The sequence below is a fragment of the Emydura macquarii genome, unplaced genomic scaffold (genome assembly GCF_026122565.2).
Source record: "Emydura macquarii macquarii isolate MOO-44397 ecotype Brisbane River unplaced genomic scaffold, CSIRO-AGI_Emac_v2 contig_2636, whole genome shotgun sequence".
In the NCBI taxonomy this organism is placed as follows: domain Eukaryota; kingdom Metazoa; phylum Chordata; order Testudines; family Chelidae; genus Emydura; species Emydura macquarii.
In genome coordinates this window covers 6,202,486-6,223,047 of record NW_027132773.1, presented here as the reverse complement: position 1 = coordinate 6,223,047, position 20,562 = coordinate 6,202,486, and the positions used below count along the sequence as shown (strand labels likewise).

Sequence of the window (20,562 nt, the reverse complement as noted above, 5' to 3'; positions counted from 1 at the left end):
GCGTTTTACTCCCAGTAATTTCCTTATTACATGGCTTGTTCATATTTGAAATCTGGTACTAAATTACCTTTTCTATGGATGACGTTTTGAAATTGTGTTTCTGTTAAATGCATAGCAAAAAAATAAATAATTTTTCTAGTTGATAGTAATGATTTGTGCACACTTATTTATTTTGCTGCATGATAAAGTTGAGGTAATTCAAACTTTCTCACTATATTAATACACAATTTCTTTCTCAGCGTCAAGCAAAATACTCTGAAAACAAGCTGAAATCTATTAAAGCCCGAAATGAGTACCTACTAACCCTTGAAGCAACCAACGCTTCTGTTTTCAAGTATTATATTCATGACCTTTCAGATTTAATTGATGTAAGTACTTGATGTTTATACATATATTCTGTTCAGGAATAATATGTAGTATTTTTATTCTGCTTTTCATCTTCAAAGAGGAAGTGTACAATGTTTAGTTACATTAGTCACTGATCATTTAGTATATTGATCACTATAATATTTTTGTAGTGTAACCAATACATTTTCCTTTTAATTTTATATTTTACAAAAACAGAAGCTGCTCGTTCCTTTAAAATTTAGGAGCGAAATTTTTTCTCTAGGTGACTGGAGAAAACATGGCAACAATAGTATTAAACACAGAAAAGGTTGGACATTTCCACCTGATGATGGGAAAGGTTTCTGGGACAAGAATGAAGAATTTTAATGCTACAAGTTAAAAACTTTATACTATGGTTTTACTATAAAGTGACCATATAAATATGGTACCTTATAAAAAAAGCTGTTCCTTATGTGTACTCAGAATCACTTATGTAAATTTTAGTGGCAAAAATATATTTGTTACTGTTTTTTAGTCCTGTTAGTACTACATAGCCGACACAGCTACAATTGAGTATACTGGATCACTTGTGCATTGTCAACACAAATGTTTAGTGAGTTTCAATGAGTTACATCTGTGCAAAGGCAGTGGGGTTACTCAGGTGTAACTGATATCAGAATTTGGCCTGCAGAACCTATATGCAGGAGATGGAAGGAACCCAGCTTGATTCTGAGCCCAGGATGAGATTGTAGGCCTGGAAGTTTAAAAAAAAAAAAAAAAAAAAAGTAAACTTAGTGTATTAGATACAGAAAACTTTGAGACCAGAAACAATTACCATGTTTATAATCACTTTTCAGAGTAGAACTATACTTTAAATGACATTTATATTCACAAATGTCATGCACTGATGTCAGGATGTTCTAGACCAGGGGCGGCCAACCCGCGGCTCATGAGCCGCATGCGGCTCTTTGTTCTATCAAATGCGGCTCTGCACATTGTATGGGGCGCCAAAAATTTTTTTATTTTCAAATGTGAAATTGACAAGCTGCCCCCGATTTGAGGGTTCCACGCCAACTTTCCGGACAAGCTGCCGCCGAAATTGACAGATCAGCGCGAATTTTCCGCCGAGTGTAAGGTAAAAGTGGCTCTTTGCGGTATCTATAGCTATTTTTGGGCTCTTCATCTCTGACTGGTTGGCCACCCCTGTTCTAGACTATAGGACAAGCTCATTAGACTGTGTTTTATAGCGTGGGTTTATTGCAGGGTTTGAAAAATTTACATGACACCTACTAGTCAGGGTGAAAAATACCCCCTGCAATTTAATGGACTAGAATAGCTGTGTGGTCTTGTGTTTAATTATAACATTGTGAATCAACGTTGTTTTAATACATATTTTAAAATGTAACTGTGGCAAACAGCCAGCTCCCCCTAGTGGGCCAGGGAGTCACCGGTTCTGCTTCTGCCCCTTGTAGTCACTGGAGTCATGCTTCTGCCCCTTGTAGTGGGCCAGGGAGTCACCGGTTACCCTGTCTCCCCGGGTAGGTACCTTGCTGTGGCTCCCTCCTGCCGTCTGGGGTCAAAGGTCTTCTCCTTCTCTGCTCCTCTGGCTGCAGAGAAGCACCGTCTCCTAGCCCGGGGAAGTTTCTCCTCCAGCTGCCACAAACCTCCTGGTAGCTTCCACCTCCTTTGCTTCCATTGCCCCCCTTTAGGGGAAGGCAGGGTTAAAGTACACCTGGAGTCGCCCTTCATTGGGTCCAGGTGTCTCTAATTGCCCTGCAGCAATCTCTCCTCTGCTTGCAGGAAAAAGGGCTTTGGAATTCTTGGGCTCACACCCCAGCTCTGGTATACCCTTTTGTGGCCATCTGCCTGACTTTACCACAGTAACTTACATAGTCTCTCTTGGTTTTATTATTTTTTTCCTTCTTGGCTTCACTCTACCATTTTTTTCCTTTCTTTCTTCTAAAACATTGTGTATCTTTTCCTGCTGTGTTTTCAGTGTCTGATATTTCCTCTTTCTCAGTCTCCCCTTCTCTTTCTCTTTCTTTTTTTCTGTTGCATGCCTTTTTTCTTCCTCTCTGTCTCCCGGCTCTCCCAAAAATCTCTCTCCCTCAGCACGCATACTTTCTTTTCTGTCATTTTCCCACCCACATTCATGCATCTACTCACCCCAATCCACCGCCTCCTGCATTGAAAAATTTACCTCACTCCTAATAGTCAGAAGATTAAAACAGAGGACTAAACTAAGATGAGAGGACCTGATGTGCAGGGACAACATCTGAAGTTAGAAATCAAACTCTCCCAGTCTGAGATTACTGTCCCTGAACTCTACTTGGGGACTCCATTTTTGTAGCCTTTAACTAGTAGGTGTTTGACAAAGGTGCAGATCCAAAATCCCTTCTGTCTGCTGGAAGGAAGTAGGACATTTTCTCTATTTTTCCACCACCACCACTTCAGAGCCTCCTCTGCAAGTATGTTGGTGATGTCTCTGCTAATCGTCCCCTTCTCTTGCCTCTGTTTTTGAGTCGTCCTCCCCAGAGAATAGCTCTGGTGCCTGTTTCCAGTTTTGGAAAGACCTTTGTCAAACTGCATATTGAAAAATTGACCTAATTCTGTCAATTTCACAGATGCTCATAAAGTTTTCAGTAGCAGGAGTGAAAACTGACCAGACCAAACAGTTTTCACTGACCTGGAGGAAAGATATCAGCAGAAGCACTGAAGCTGTTTGTCTACACATTACAAAGACAACATTGCATTGGCTAACACTTGGGGTTCACATTTGAAAAGCTATCAGCACAGTCGTAAAGACTGGATTTTTTTTTAAAGAAAACTTAAAATCTACAGAATTTGGTGGCACTTGCACAATATTCATATTCACTATTCATAATGAATGAGTAGATTTTCAAGCCATGGGTTAACATGTGCTGTAACAATTTTAAATAAGCAAAAGTGCTTTAAATATAACCATTCCTTAAAGAATTTAAATGAAGGGTTTGATCTTGCAAGCCCTCTGCACGATTGATTTACAGGAGTCAGCTATACATATGTATAACTGGAAGAGCTATGCCACTGGATAAATATATCTTACAGTGGTGACTCAGCTATGTGCCGGTGTACAATGAACTATTATGTATACTGACTGCATGTAGGCCATACTTACAGGAGGTGAAATCTATCGAGGGCAGCAATGACTCTGAAAAAGATTTGGGGGTTGTAGTGGCTAGTCAGCTGAACATGAGCTCCCAAAGTGACACTGTGGCCAAAAGAGTTAATGCAGTCCTGGGAAGCATAAACGGGAATCTCAAGTAGATGTAAGAAGATTATTTTACCTCTGTATTTGGCCCTGGTGTGAATGCTGCTGGAATACTGTGTCAGTGCTGGTGTCCACTAGTTTAAGAAGGATGTTGATGAATTGGAGAAGGTTCAGAGAAGAGTCATGAGAATGATTACAGAATTAGAAAACCGGTCTGATAACCCAAAACAGACAAAATTGATCACTTTGTAAAGCAGGTATGTCTACTGATCATCTAAGCAAAGTAGGTGTGTCTATGCAAATGAAGTCTGTTCCTGAAGTCTTTTTCTCCAGTTCATCAATAGATGATAGAGGAGAGTTCATTCAGCCCACTGGCTTACACTTAAATCCAATTCCATCACATGGCATCTTACCTGTCCAGCTTCAATGACTACCCCTTAGTTGGCAATGGATCTCTCTAACCACAAGGACTTCTGCTTTCAGTTATTGATTTGTGAATCTCACAAAGGTTTAGAGATTAAGTTCAGTTTGGATAAATGTCAATGTTTGATTGCTTATTCAGACTTTCCAGATGTCTTGGCTCTGCTGATTAGAGTCTGAAAATCTTGAGAGAATATGCTTTTGTGAGAGATTTGGCAGTTCTACTGGCAGTGACAGCAATTTATCTAAAAGTGTCAGAACCTTAAAGTTTTAGTTCTAGAAATGGAGGTTCCAAAAGGGTGACTCTTATCCTTTCCAAACTGGTTCAGCCATCCTTATTTTTCACTTATGGTTGCAAGTCCACCATTGTGGTAGGTTAAACCTTTCATTCTCTCCTTTCTGAGTAACCTCCAGGATGCTGCCTGATGGAGCCTTTCACTGAGGGTAGGTCTACACTGCGAAGTGAGGTCAATTTAATTTCAGTCGACATTCACCTGTCGAACTAATGAAGTCGGATAAGCATGATCACACCACTCTCATTGCGTCGGGGGATTATGTCCCCACTAGCCGCGCTTGCATCAATAAACAAAGCAGTGCACCGTGGGTAGCTATCCCACAGTGCAACTAGCTGCAGGGGCTTTTGGAAAGTTCTTCGTCCTCCCATGATGCACCATCCTCCCTCCACCCCTCTCTTTTTGTCCTAAACAAGCAGATGAACAGTTTTTTTGCACCATTTTTCTAAACTCTCTCTCTGCTGCGTGTACACCATTGCCGGAGAGGCATGAAGCCCGCTCAGCTGTGCACTATCATTGTGAGCATCACAAACACCTCACGACTTATCCTGCAGTATTTTAAAGACCAAAACAGGAGCCGCAACATGGAAAATTGCGATGTTACTCAAGCCGCCCTGATACAAGACATAGAACAAAACAATTCCCATTTGCTGTCACACAGTGGCTGCAGTCAGTGGAACACCATTTCTTTTCCTGGGAAACAAGCATCATTATGAAGGTCTGGGATGACGAGCAGTGGTTGCAGAATTTCCAGATATGTAAGGCCACTTTCCTGGAACTTTGCGCAGAGCTGTCCCCATCCCTGAAGTGCATGAATACTCACTTGAGACCTGCTTTGACAATGTACAAGCAAGTGGCCATCACTCTGTGGAAGCTAGCAATGCCAGACTGCTACCGGTCAGTTGGGAATCAGTTCGGAGTTGATAAATCCACTGTGGGATCATATAAATAGTCTTTTCCAAGGGCAACCCTATGCTTAACTGGACCACCACTGAGGAAGCCCATCCCCACCACTCCACACAGTGTTTTTTCACTGTAACCTGAACCTGGACTGGGGATGTAACTCCAGATATGCGATTTAGAGTACATACTCACCAGCTGTGCCTTCCCTGGAATCTCAGTCATTCATGCTTTCCTGCATCCGGCTGGGCTGCTCCGGGATAACAAACAGCTCCTAGCTTTTAATGGAAAATGAATACCCCACTTGCCTGCCCCCCATTCTCCTGGTCCTCTCTTCCTCGTCAACAGACTCATCATCATTTATCCTGGACTCAGATTCCCCTGAAGTATCTACGCTGCGTGGAGGGGGTAGTGGGGGGGTCACCGCCGAGAACTGCATGCAGCTCCTCGTAAAAGTAGCATGTCTTTGGTGACGAGACAGAGCAATTGTTCACCTCCCTTGTTTTCAGATATGCCTGCCTCAGCTCTTTGATTTTAACATGGCACTGCTGTGCGTCCCTGTTGTGCCCCTTCTCCAACATGCCACGCGATATCTTTTCATAGACATCCAGATTTCTTTTGCTAGATCAGAGCTGAGCCAGAACAGACTTCTCCCCACAGACCAATGAGATCCAAGACCTCAGATTGACTCCAGACTGGAGCGTGTTTGAGGCGTGCAGTCACTATGATCAGTTCTGCTGCCAAGCTCTGTCCACACTGACCAAACAGGAAATGGGAATTCATAATTTCTTGGGGCTGTTTCCTGTGTATGTGGCTGTGGTGCAGCAGAGTGCAGATGTCCAGAGTGGTCCCAGCAGAGTATTGTGGAATACCTCCTGGCAGGGGCGTAGCTACGGGTGGGCCTGGGTGGGCCAGGGCCCACCCACTTTGAAAGCAGGGCCACCCAAGCTCTACTTAAACTACCTGCACAACTGGAGCTTTCTGGGTTGGTGGCTTCCTGAACTTCCTGCTTCCAGTCATGTGGCCGGAAGCAGGAAGTTTGGGTTTTTCAGCCAGCCCACCCCAGTCAGCCAGAGGCCCTGCCAGAAGATCATGTCTTGCCATGCCCCCTGCCTTTCGGAGGCCAATGATGTCGATTTACTCAACACTCCACCTACACTGCTGCTAATTCGAGCCATCCAGTTCGACTTCAGCACTACACATCTAATGGAGGTGGTTTTATTAAGTTGAAGTTTCTGGCAATTTAAGTCGGCGTAACAGATCTGCCAGTGGAGGTGCATATGTTATGTGGTTGATGGAAGCCACATTCCGTCGACATAACTTCGCAGTGTAGACCAGCCAGAGTAAGAAATCCCATGTGCAGAAATCTCTGATCCATCTGTTGAGCCAGGGATCACTTCAGATCAATTTATGTACCTACAGCTGGCACCCAGTAACCATACCAGTGAAGGCCAAATTAATATTTTCAATGCAGAGCTATTGCTTATTGAAAAGCAGGTATCACAGACAAATAGAAAGGACTATACAATGCCTCTCCTTAGTAAGCCTCAATTTCCCAAGCATAAAACCCGCAGTAACTATGCTGGTCCCACACAGTATTCTGATTGGTAAGCAAAGTGGGATAGCTACCACTCCTAGGTGCAGACTGTCCCTTCCTTCTTCGGGTTCCCTCAGGTCCCTGGTCTATTTCCTAAGTCCCTTGTAGTGGGGTCTTGGCTACTCCGAGACCCTCTCATCTATGATCCCTCGGAGCAGGGTCTAGGTTACCCTGAGGCCCTCTGGTCTTAATCCTTCTTCTGTCCGACAGCATCGCCAGCCCTCTTAGATATATGAGATATAGATAGAAAAGCTAGATACCACGTGATCTTCCCGGTACTTATACCCTCTTCCCAAAGAAGTCACATGTCCCCAAAATATGCAAAATGTGCTTTGCCAGCGAATCATCTGACACATTCCAATTAATTCATAATTTAGAGGGGGGCTGCAGGGATTGGCTGATAGTCACTTATTGTGGACTTCTCTCCTCCAGGCACCTGATGTCATGTCATTCTATAGGGTCAGTTGACCCAGATCAGCTAGCCCCAGATTCGCCATTACACTCTTCCACATGTACACTCAAGGCGAACTGGCCATTGGCTGACCATTGGTCTTCCCCATCAGCATAGCTGCTCACACAGGGTCTGGATAAACATTTGTGACACATGTTGATGCCAAATGTAAGTTTGGCCTTTTCAGTGATTTTCCACAATCTAATGCTATGAGGCCCTGCTCCCAGAATCCTCCAGCACTCTGGCTTACCAAACTCGTCCATTGTGATACTATATAGTGATTCAGCACTGTCCCAACACCATCCACAACAAATTTTGTTTTTTGATGGAGGCATTGTTTGAAAAAAAATTTATATATATTTTAACCCAGACCTATGAGGTACAAAACTTCACAGTGGTGGGGTTTTGTTTTGTTTTGTGGGTGTGTGGGTTTTCTTGTTAAACCAAGTAAAGGCAAATTGCCATTCAGGCAAATTTAATTTTAATCATATAGTAATCTTGAAGCAAAAATCCAAATTCAAGCATTAAACTCCACGTATAAATCTACTGTGCAGAAGACTCTGGCTCAAATTCTGATCTCATTCTCACTTCTCTTGCTGGCAATAAGAGTGCAATGACGTGCTGAAGAGAGTAGCCTGCTTCACTCGAGCAACCCTTCAGATTGATTAAGAAGCAGCACTGAGAAGTTTCAAAGATAGTCCCATGCAGCCTTATTTAGCCAAAAAAAAAAAATGATGATTGTGGTTTTCATTCTTGTGGTTGATGATGGTTGCTGAGTGCATTGAGAGGTGAATCCTGGTGAATCCTTGGAATTGTCAGGGATTGACGGCTGCAACCCATCTTCCAGCTCTCTGGAGAAGCGACATCAAAATTCCAAGCACTTGTAATTGTGATTTCCTCTATAAATCAATGTTATTTTATTAATACAAATTTGAAAGTTCCTGTTTTCCTAAATTCAGATTCTAACTGCCTGTAGTTTTATAATAAGTGAGTAGCTGGCCACTATAGTAAAATCAGCCATTGCCATTGTATTCCTTTTTCCTCTCAGTTTAGCCTTCTGAGTTCTCGCTGTAATTAATACTCATCAAATAAAAACAGCTAGCCTGATCCACTTTCGCACCATCATTTTTACTCTATCTTTTCATCCAAGATAGTGAGTTGAAATAAAGAGCTTATTTAACACAGAACAAGGAAAAAACAGAAAGAGGTCATTCCTTTACAAATACATGCTAACAACTTTTTTTTCTGGAGACCTTTAAAATAAGGATGTGGTTAGATTAAAAAGTTAGGGGCTTTGGTTTTGGTAAATGTAACACAAATTTCCAGTGTGGAGGGGAAAGGCTATCGCTGGATATGCTTGACTAAGACTGAAATCCCTTTTTAGTAGACTTAAAATGGTTCATGTACTGTATTTTGGGAGACCATTATCCCATCAGCAATAAATGACCTGCAGTAACCTCTAAGGCTGAAAGCTGTTGCTGATTGCAGCAGTTCTGTGGTCAGTAATTTGAATGAAACAACCCTTTTTTGTCATACATTTCAGAGCGGAATTTGATCTCTTAGGATTAATAATTAGACTCCTAAACATGCAGCAAAGTGTGAAAAATTTGTTTCCATTGAAGGGAATTTTTACAGTCAGCTATGGTAAATAGTTTGGAAATTCTTTGCATAGATAAGACAGAGGAATCAAAGCATGATATTGCTTTCCCTAAGAGGCTGGAATAGTTGAGAGGGAGATGTGTATGCATGAATACACAATGGGTTTGATTCACCCTGCTGGCATGGAATGGGGTACCAATGACCTTTTTGCCCTTCTGCACCACTCTACCTGTGGGTTCCACAGAGGGAGGACAGCTTTAGACTGCAGCTGGGCTCCAAGGGTGACTGAAATTGACTAGGGGATGCTCTGAAGTAACATGTCCCCCAGCTGCCATAGCCATGCATCCTCCCTGACTGATGCCAACCTCCCTTAAGGCTATAGTTAGAAACTGTAGTAGATGCTCGACATTTTACTGTGCTGCAAACAGCCTTCTGACAGATGTTTTGAAAGCGTAAACCAAGGCAGGATCAAGCCTGAAAGCTCTGATTTTCTTTTAAAATTAGGGTTAGTTAATGGTATTTGCTTATATATCTTTAAAAATATGAATAAAGGATGGAAAATGCAAATCAAGGATGTTTTAAGAGGCATTTTTACTCTTTAAAACATTTTACTAAATATATTTTTATTCTGTTTTAGAGGAGGATTTCATTCTGATTTAAACCAAAAACATCTCAAAGAGAGGAGGATGCTTTGGGTGTTAATCTAAGCACAGGGCTTACAAATAGTAACTATGGTTTTAATTCTGGCTATGCCACTGATTTTACTATGTTGACTTGGAGAAGTTATATAGGGCCAAGTTTAAAAAAAAAATCTGCGATTCATACACAAAATGATGTTGAAATACCCATTAGCATGTGCGGACTCCCATTTTTCTGTGCAACTGTGGCAATTTTATGTGTATATCCAGGAAAATACACATACACACAGTTCTATTTAGGGACCACTGGCCTCCCTTCTAAAATTGTCCCTTAATCTCTCTGCTTCCATTTCTCCATCTGTCAAATGTGAATAATAACTACTTACCATCTTGACATGGCTGTTGTGAGGTTTAATTAGTAAGTTTGTAAAGAGCTTTGAAGATGGGGGGAAAAAAGAACACTGATGCTATAAGTGCCAGTTGTTATGCACAGTTTTTTTATGTCATGGCCACTGGAATTTGTTTCTGCTTTTTAATTTGTTTTCTTCTCTCCTTGTTATGTTATTAGTGTTCCGATCTTGGATATCACGCAAGTCTGAACAGAGCCCTAAGAACATATCTCTCCGCAGAGTATAACCTTGAAACCTCCAGACACGAGGGCCTAGACATCATTGAAAATGCAGTTGACAGCTTGGAGCCACGAAGTGACAAGCAGAGATTCATGGAGATGTACCCCACTGCCTTTTGTCCACCAATGAAATTTGAGTTCCAGTCTCATATGGGTGATGAGGTCAGTAGTTAATGACTTCTTAGAGACAAATAGGCTAAATCCAAACTAATAAATTCTGTTTCTGCACATAGGAAAACTTCCCTGGTGTGAATTCTGAATTATTTTCTGCACGATATGGCTTTTCTCCACTGCTACAAAGAGTCTAGTTAAAGAGAGATGTAAGCCAGTATTATTTACGCAGTTACAAACGGATCAGCAAACAAAATCTTTGGCAGATCTGGAAACATACTATTCAGAGCTGCTCAAAATAATTCTCATGCAAGACCAATCCTTGGTGGTTGTGTTTTGTATTACACTATAATGACATTGGCCCAGACTCTCTTCGCTTTCAAGATGTGCTCAACACATGAACAAAGGCAATGATGGCTTTATATCACCACCACCCAATGGGGCTTCTCAGTGCCTCAGAGCTGTTCTACACTGCACTTGGCTGATGATATCTGGAGATTGCCAGAATACAAGGGGTCTCCAACCATGCCCCTATTTCCACTACATTAGAAACTGGTGGCACCATAGAATGCTACACCACTTGGGGATTCCCCTTCCACAAGGGAAATCTTGGGTAAACACTGCTTTGTGGCACTGGACCAGCCAAAAGCCATATTGCAGGGGAACATCAAGGCTACTATTTATTTTCATAGAATATTGTGAATATTTCTACATATTATAGTACATACATGCTTTAAATGTAGATTTGCATTTTTCAAATCAATTATTTTATTACATTTTTAATAATTTTAACAGCAATTCATCTGGTTATAAAGCCTATGTTGGTGAATTGAGTTTTTCTCTTTGATTCTTTGTTAGGTTTGTCAGGTCAGTGCCCAGCAACCAGTACAAGCAGAGCTTATGCTTAGGTATCAGCAGCTACAGTCACGACTGGCCACACTCAAAATTGAAAATGAAGAGGTGAGATTTGTCTCTGCTTGTAAAGTGTGATAAACAGGATTTTGGGAGAGGGAGGATTTCAACTGTGTCAAAAACTAAGACACATTATTTAAACTAAAATGGTTTAACTCTATACACACAATTTTCATTTATAATATCAAATATCTATAAAAATTTCAGAAGTTAAAAACTGTATCCCAAAGGTGAAATTATGCCTTAATACATCCTGTATGTTTCACCATCACTTAGAGGAGTGGTACAAAATTTGGCCCTACAGATCACGTAGTCACCTGTAGAAATGGATCAGACCAAAAACACCTCCATGGTTTCGTACAAACATCCATTGTTCTTTTAGGAAAGGCCTGGAATGAAGTCAATAATGAGTCAGAATCAATTATAAGTGCTTTTAAAATGTGTGCATTTGAGTTTGTGTATTGCTTTCAGTAAGAATTCATTGTGTGTGTTTGAGTTTGTATCTATACATTTATAAATTCTATAAATTTAGGATTCAGTGAAAATATTCCTATTTTTGTAGCTATTTTTCAGCTTGAGAAAAGATGATATCCAGGGTTTCAGCTTATGCTTCTGTTTATTTGACCCATATGTATAACACATTGATTTTGCTTTTTAAAGGAAACTCTTGTATTTCAGCCAATGCATTTATTTTTAAACCAAATATAATTTAATTTATTCCTTGGGTGGTTGTGGTGGTTTTAAATCAGTGGCATTTGTTGAAACTGCTATGCTTTCCTTGTCAGTGCTCAGTCCACCTTTACTGAAACTAGTGTATTTAAGCAAAAACCAGCATGTGCTATTAGCCAATGAGTCTTTGTTGAAACTAGCACAGTAAATTTCCCCCTGTTCAGTACCTCAGAGCTAAGGTCATTGGCAAGCCACTGCAAGGAACCTCCCATTGCAGCTGTCTGCATGGACCTGTTGTTATACAGAAGAACATAGATTCTAGATTTATTCATGTTCCATACATTTTATAAATATATAACAATTTCTTTTATTGTTTCCTACAAAATAGTATTTGTCCATTTTGTAGGCAGTGGCTGAGATTCTAAGAAGTCATATTAACAGAATTACTGATGTCTAATTATCTAATTCCCCCTCCCTTCTCTCAATCATGGATTTAACCTAAGATAAATGGTTAGTCCCCAGACTGCCAGTTCTGAAGGATGACGAAATTTTGGCTCTGTCCTGTGGCAGCAGAGGCAGAATCTTCGTTATGCTCTTAGCTACAGCTGTTTCTACATATTGATATTGAATGTCTGTCCTGGTGATGGCTCACTTAGTAAAAGAAAGTTGTTCTCTTCTTTAAAAAGAAAAAAAGTAGGGCTCCTCGTACCACTCTGGTAGCATATGGGGGCCTTAAATTGTGCATAAATTTATACTTGCAACCACTTCAGAGCAGTATAAATGAGACTCTGTTCCTAAAACTAAAAGCTATGGCATTTTCTTATTCTACAATAATCTAATAAACTATTTAAATTCAGAAAGTAACTCAGATTCACCATTCAGGAGATGTGGGGATACGCAAGATTAAAGTGAGAGAAAGTAAGGAAAGGTCTTTGATTGCTCACCAGATAAGTGCGCAAACATAGGGAGAAGCAGGAGGCTCATGATAGCAGACCAGGGCATTTGAATGGGGAAGCATTGTTTCATGAAGACAGAGACAGTGCAAGAAAGGTGCATGTAGAAGTGACTTTATGGAGGAAGGGACCAGGTCAGCAGCTGCACCTCCAAAGATCTTCACTACAGCAGAGCTTGATGGTACACACACTACCTCTGGATCTTATCACTTGTCTTTTCATTGCGGGGATGCAGTGTATCTCTTGTTCTGCTTATAGTCATCTGTCCCCATCGAATGGCAACATTAGCTACACAGTTCTGCAGCTAGTAGGAGATGCTGTAATAGCTGTGTAAGCCGTATCTTCTTCCATCTCCTCTTCATCCATACTGTCCCTGTGGGTTAAAGATACGATTTTTACAACACATCTAATCCCCTACCAGTATAAAGTTACTGCTGCACCAGAATTTGTCACAGGAGCACACAGTGCACTGCCAGTCATCCCATCAGATGTGCTCAATCATATTTTAATCTGGGGAGCCACCAGTTCACATCAGAGTACCAGTACTGTTTTTATTCACTACCACTTTTTTTCCAACTTTATTTTTCAGAGGCCAAATTTTGAGGTTGCTATTCAGTCAACAGAAGAGTAGCCTATATTTGCATATAGTAACTTATTAAAGCATAGAGACAGACCTGGAATCAGTGATTTCTTTATTCTATTATTTCTACACCGGTACAGAACATATAACTTGCTGTTTGTCATACACCACTGGTCATTCACAGAGCATGTAACAGTGATTTCATTTCAGTAATTAGTTTCCATTTTAAGATGCTTCTAGGATTTATTTATCTTCCTTTCTATTTTATAAATAACACTTGTTCACACCAGGTTAAGAAAACAACAGAAGCTACTTTGCAGACAATACAAGACATGGTCACCATTGAGGATTATGACGTGTCAGAATGTTTCCAGCACAGTCGCTCTACAGAGTCTGTGAAGTCAACGGTCTCTGAGACGTACATGAGTAAGCCCAGTATTGCAAAAAGAAGAGCTAACCAGCAGGAGACTGAGCAATTCTATTTCATGGTATGTTGGTTGCTTCTTCAGTCACGTGTTGTGGTCCAAACACCTGTAATAAGTGTTTTCAAAAGGAACTGTGTAAAGATGCTGGAATTTAATTAACAGATGAAATTAATCCATTGATTTTCATTTTTGCAGAAATTCAGAGAATATTTGGAAGGGAGTAATCTCATCACAAAGCTGCAAGCAAAACATGACTTGCTGCACAGGACACTTGGAGAAGGTAAATGATGCAGAAGGCACTGAAAAGCAATTCTATGATATACGATGTACCCACTAAAATATTTAAAGTGTATGCAGTAGAAAATTACAAAGCTCAGAGCCTTAGTGCCCAATAAATATAGGCCTAATTTCTTTACCAGTTATTATTCAGTGCAATGATTAGAGCCTTTTCCTGCACAAGAGAAAGCTGTAAACTGGTTTTATTTCTTCAACAGCTATTAGTTTGCATTTTTGCAAATATAACAATGTGGACGAATGAATTTGGGAATGAAACTATTGAATGAAACATCTGTGTTCTGATCTGAGAAATACAATACTAGACACACACTGAATTAAAAGCTGTGGAAGACGTACTGTTTTTGCTTCCTGAATTTTTTTGCAGAGAGAGTTTTGTAAAAAGCAACATTCACAAGGCTCCTATCCTGGAAACTGGAACCACTAGCACAGTCTCTCATGCCCTGCGGAGCCCCACAGTGGTTCCACTCCAGGATGGGGATCTGCTTTCAGGATCAGTCCAAAGAATTAAATTGTCCAGTAACTAAAGATAATGGTGAATCCTGGCCCCACTGAAGTCAATGGCAAAACTCCCATTGACTTCAATAACACCAAGATTTCATACAATATTTGTTCACTGTAAACAAGAATTTAATGAAAACTTATCTAAATTTAGAAATATTTAGATTTTAGGGTAGACTTGAATGTATTGCTATTGAGTACATTTTAAACTATTGTAGCTTCATTTATTGTAAATGATCTTTGTTGAAATTCAGTTACCTTTACTGTCTCATGTATGTAATTATTTTATTTGAATTTTTACAAATTACAGTAAAGGAGCATCCATCCAGTGCTCTGGGCCCCTTTGATAATCTTTCTAAATATATACTAATAAATAAACAGACTCATCAATTACCCCGTATCAAATCAAATAAACCCGAGACAACAGAAATATAACAAAAACCTAATCAACCTCCTCACACTAGAGTCTCACACCACCACTACTCAGCTTTACCCAACACCTGTTGCCAAGGAGAAGAGGTAAACCTTGCAGCATGCCATAAAGGCTAACAAATCCAGACTGTTATGGACCTGGAACGGAAATGAATTACAAAGCAAATAACAAAGATCACTTCTTTCAGATGAAGGACTGAATTCAGATGTTCAAATACATTAAATATCCTTCTTCCCTGAATATCAGTAGTTTATGATGATTTATTTTTCTTTCTTGTTTTTTTAGTGCCAGAAATCTCTCTTGATATATGCTAACTCAGCCCCCCACCCCATAAGTGATAGGGGTCCAAAGGGTAGAGTTCACTTGCAGATTGGGACCTAAAAGATGCTGACTATTTATTATTTTTTAATACTTTACTGTCTCTATGGTGTTCATTTCTGTGAACTTTTCTAGCAGGATATGATATGCTTTTGTTTTCTTATAGATTAATATGTGATTTATTTGATTCCTGCCATTTGTCCTTTGGGGAAAAAGTACTTTAATTAGAGCTGGTCAAAAAAATGGGAAAATATTCTTCAATAACAACAACAAAAATCATCATTTGTATTTCAGAAGCCCAATAAAATAAACGGACAGGGTGGAAGGGGGGAAAGAAAATGGATTTCAGTAGTGACAGCATCTCTTCCTCAATACTTGTTGAAAAGAATGAGGGAAGGGCTGTAAACAACCAGAAGGATAAACTTCTGTGTGGAACTGACCTTTTTTGTTTGTAGATTCCCACCTCCCCTCATTTTAATTCCTCATAGTCACTCTATATTGTACTGTTGTTTCTGAACAGAACTATTATTGTGTCTTTATATTGTATCACATATTAATCATACCCCAGACAGACACATGCACAAAGGAGACAGGAATGAGATTTAGGGTAGAAAGCTATGGCCTTGCAGGTTGAAAAAATGAATAGACAGTAAAAGACTTCAGTGCAACAATATACAGCAATATTGTTAACGGTTTGTGTATTTAATTGAGAGAGAACATGTCTTGCATTACAAAGCACACACATTCCTATGAGGCAATTCATGGAAGAGCTGGATTTTATGTATTGTCTGGGAGCAGAGGTTATAGGATGGGTGTATATCATAGATATTAGAGGAGATAGCAATCCTTTTGCAAGGATCAGTGCGCAAAAGGAATTTAAAGAAACTGAGCTCCTGCATTTTCAGCCTCCTCCATCAGAACCACCACTTCTGAATTATAAGAAAACTTCTGTTTTATATTAACAAGAAGAACAGGATGCAAAGAATAATACACAAATCTGAAGTAAATAGAACATGTTAGGGGGAAAAGAAAGGATAGGGAACCATGTGAACTGGCCAAGGGTTTAAATGGGCATGTTCTTTAGTGCCCTCTCCTATTGTATCTCATAATCTCTGTGTTTTACTTCTCCAGCTTAGACCTGACAGGAATCTTACCTTTTAGTTCAGGCTGATGGCTGCAAGCTTATGGGTTAGGTTACCCCTATTCATGACTTAAACATGAATGAGGCCCTAACTATGCTTATGTCACTATCTTGGCTGGGTCAATCAGCTGGGCCAGGCTCACAGCAGGAGAGTGGATTGTGCATTTTCCCACTGCCCTGTATGAAGCAGATAGAGAGGATGGAGCCAGAAGACATGATGGATGGGGGATGGTGATCTGATTTAGACCCTCAAAAGAAGAATTAGGCAAGTGTCACCAGCTGGCACGCTGAAGAACCAGGGAGGGGAAAGCATGCAAATGAGCTCATTTCTCACAAGACAGCATTAGTGAGCTGGGGCCCAAGAGGTGGAAGGAAGCAAGATGCTGGGGGAAGCAGAAGTGATGGAAATTTTGTGATTACTGAAGTTCCACCTGTTCAGTCAGGATGGCAGTTCCAGATTTGCATCCAGATCATGGATATAATTTGAATAACAATCCAAACTCGGAAGAAATCTAAAATTTGGACAGCATCTGGATCCTGAAACACCCCCATCAACCTATCTCCACTTACAGACGGATCGTGTACATGGGGATAACATGTTTCTCAAAGTTGAATAAACCATCATTAAATGGACTATCAAGCGGTCAAGCCAAGCAAAATCCTGAGTAGACTGACAAGGTCATGCAGGCGAATGAGTGACAGACACATGGAATTAATCGGCAGGCCACAACCCTGTTATTTATACGTTGGGGAGGGCCACTACAATGCCCGCCCTGTGCTCTCACAGGGCTTTAACCACAAACCAAACAATACCATGGGGAGTGGACTGATAGAGGCCTCGGGGCTGGAGGCTACCTCAGTCCGCAAAGACCCCAGGTCCCTCTCCTCTGATGTGAGTGCAAGGTCCAACAGCAAAATCCTGGGAGCTGGCCCTTTTAGTCTTATGCACACAGGATACCAGCCACAAGTTGCAACAAGTCAGTGGTCTTGCCAGCATTACATGAATTTTGGAATTTTGCTGCTTTCAACCCAAATATGCCTCCAGGAGCTGCAAGGAAGGCAAAAAAACCACACTGGACCTCATGCCAGTTTGCCCTGATGGGAAAAATTCCTTTCTGATCCCTAGGAACAGATGACTAGTTAGACCAACAGCATCATAAATGGAACAGCTCCTGATCTACAAGTAAGGAAAGGGAGGAAAGGGCAGCTAATAGTAGAGTAAGAGGCTTTTGAAACACCCAGACTATTTTAATAGATGGGGGAGGAAGGGTGCACCCAGCAGCCGCCATTCAGGTGGGTCCATCTCCCCTGGCTCAGTTAATGGCTAAGAGGAGGAGTAAAGGAGAAAGGAGCAATGGGGCAGCCCCCATTCTGCCATGCTTGTGCTTTGGTCTTCTCTCACTCCTTGCTGTCTAGTCAGGATCCTTCCCCCCTGAAAACGGTGAGAAGATAATTGAGAGAAGGTGTCTTTTGAGTATAGATAAATGCTATAACAAGCAAACTTAAAATTCTGCACTGGTTTCTTTAGACAGATACATGGCCACCTTGGAAAAGGCTTCTGTAAAGTCGAGGTTAGCCAAAAATTAATTTAAACTTCCACAGCTGTTTGGGACATTGATTCTTTTCAACTTAAAATATATGTGTACATTGTTGGTAATTCATAGTTAAACTGTGACATATATTGATCATTTATACAGACACAGTTTCTAGGAATTGTGGTGGAAAAACAAATTATTGCATAAGTTGTAATGCTATGTCATGTATTTCTTACAAAACTAACTTCTTAGCCTCTTTAGATGATACTACATTAATTAAAAGTAGATATGTGTGCACCTTGCAGATAGCTTACTTTTCTCTCTTTCACTCTATTTCGAATGTATCCACTACATGTCTTAGTAGTTTACAGGAACATGTAAAACCTTGAGTTCCCTTTGCATACATTCCTGTAGCTTATGGTTGTTACCTTCATGAGCTGGTCATTCTACCACAAAATTGTGATGCAAAGGCCATCGTGTTGTACTGCAACTCTCATATCCTACCACCCCCAAATACAGTTCAGAATGATTTCAGTGTCCTTGGTAGCCACACTTGCTGGAAGTAGCAAAGCCCTATCAAAATTAGGACATTCATGCAAAACTCTGAGCAGGTGGCAATGCTTCATTAGGTTGGGTATGTCTTTAATATCACTGCACTGTAAAAATAAGGCTATGTCTACACTAGGAGCTAGGGGTGTGATTCCGTAGCTTGCATAGACATACTTATGCTACCTCTCCTCGAGTGCGTTTTAAACACACTAATGTAGCCATGGTGGCACAGGCTAGCTGAGACAAGTATGTTCACATGGGATTCAGGCAGGTTTGTACTCAGCACAGCTAACGCGTGCCACCACTGCCATGCTACCCCGGCTAACCTGTTTTTAGCATGTGTTAGCTCTAGCTAAGCGAGCACAAATATGGCTACTCAAGCTAGGGAATCTCACCCCCAGCTCCTAGTGTAGACAGAGACTAAAAGAAGCCAAATTCTGCAAGCAAACATCATCTAATGCCAGAGGACACTGAAGGAAGCTTTTAGTATTTTAGCTGAAGTGTTAGACTACCAAAGTCAGTTCAGTTGCTATAGTTCAGTTTTTATTTCAGGTTGTGGTGAACCTGTATCTGCAGATTTGGAAAAATAAATAAGATGTTTTAATCGTGTCAGTAAAAAATATAGGAACCATACTAATTGTCAGACCAGTTCAGTCCCATGGCCCATCTAGTCCAGTATTCTGCCTCCCACAAGAGCCAATACCAGTGCTTCAGAGGAAGGTTCAAGAAATCACACATTAGGCAGACATGGAATAATCAGCCCCTACCTGTAGGTCTCTTTCCGATCTCCGTAGCTAGAGATAAGCCTAAATCTTGAAGCCTGAGATTTTTAAATCTGTTCCAGAATTTGCTGGCATTAATTATTATGATTCTGATATTCTTTTTAGCCACATAAATGTCCAGTATCTTTTTAAATCTTGTTAAATTTTTGGCCCTAATGATATCCTGTGACAGAGTTCCATGGTATCAACATACAGTGTGTGAAAACGTATTTCCTTTAATTGTTTTTGAATTTGCCACCTTTTAATTTAATTGACTCTCCCCTTGTGTTATGGGACAGAGAGAACAGAAGTTCCCAGTCTCCCTTCTCTAGACCATTCATTATTTTATGTATTTTGGTCATGTCCCCTCATATTCATTTTCTTTCAAAGGTAAACAATCACAGTCTTTAATTCTCTCCTCACATGAAAGGTAACCCATGCCATTGATCTTTCTCATCACCCTTCTCTCAATCTCCTCTAGTTCTGCGAAACACTTTGAGATGGGATGACCAGTACCACGCACAGTACCCAAATGAGGCTGCACCACTTATTTGTATAATGGCACTACAGTATTTTACATGTTTTTCTCCATCTATTCCTCTGCATCCTAACGTCTCATTTGCCTTATTGACTAAAGCTACCTTCTCTAGACCATTCATTGTTTTCTATATTTTATCATGTCCCCTCTTACTCATTTTCCTTTCTCAGGTAAACAATTTTCATCATCGCAAAAGGTTAACAGCAGGATGACTCAATGTTCCATGTTAAGTCCTGTGTAGTTTAATATATGTATTAATTATCTGCAGGGAGGGAAATGAGTGGTATGAGCAGTGAGGTAGAAAAGTTTGCAGATGACTAACCTAAATTATTCTGTCAAATCCAGAGAAGACTCAGGAACTTCAGAGGGATTTAACCAAGTTATGTGAATGGGTAACACAACAGTAAATGAAATTAATTATTTATAAATGCAAAATAATGCAAATTGGAGGGATAAGAATTAAACTACTCATACACCTCACGGTTATAAATTAACTACATCAACTCAGGAAAGTGACTTGGGCATCACTATGGACTGCTCAATGTTAGAACTGGCACACTCTTAAGAGAATAAAGAAATTACTAATAGAAAGCAGTTACAGTCAAGAGCTCTGCATTTTTTGGGCAATGAACAAGTTTAGGCACCAGGCAAAATGCAATCTAATCCTGGCACTGTTCTATTTACATATTGACTTAGTCATTAAAATACATGAGAGCAAACAATGGAGGGCTATTTGGAA

General features: G+C 40.4%; 1 protein-coding gene across 4 annotated transcripts in view; it reads left to right on the top strand.

Annotated features, from left to right (window-relative positions):
• SRGAP1 (SLIT-ROBO Rho GTPase activating protein 1) overlaps window positions 1-20,562 on the top strand; it is a 206,018-nt gene that overhangs the window by 142,923 nt on the left and 42,533 nt on the right. For all 4 annotated transcript variants that reach the window (XM_067564110.1, XM_067564111.1, XM_067564113.1 and 1 more), the window contains exons 6-10: window positions 240-368; window positions 10,044-10,265; window positions 11,073-11,174; window positions 13,619-13,816; window positions 13,949-14,033. In XM_067564110.1, the coding sequence (XP_067420211.1) occupies window positions 240-368; window positions 10,044-10,265; window positions 11,073-11,174; window positions 13,619-13,816; window positions 13,949-14,033 (736 nt within the window). The remainder of the gene's footprint in view (window positions 1-239; window positions 369-10,043; window positions 10,266-11,072; window positions 11,175-13,618; window positions 13,817-13,948; window positions 14,034-20,562) is intronic.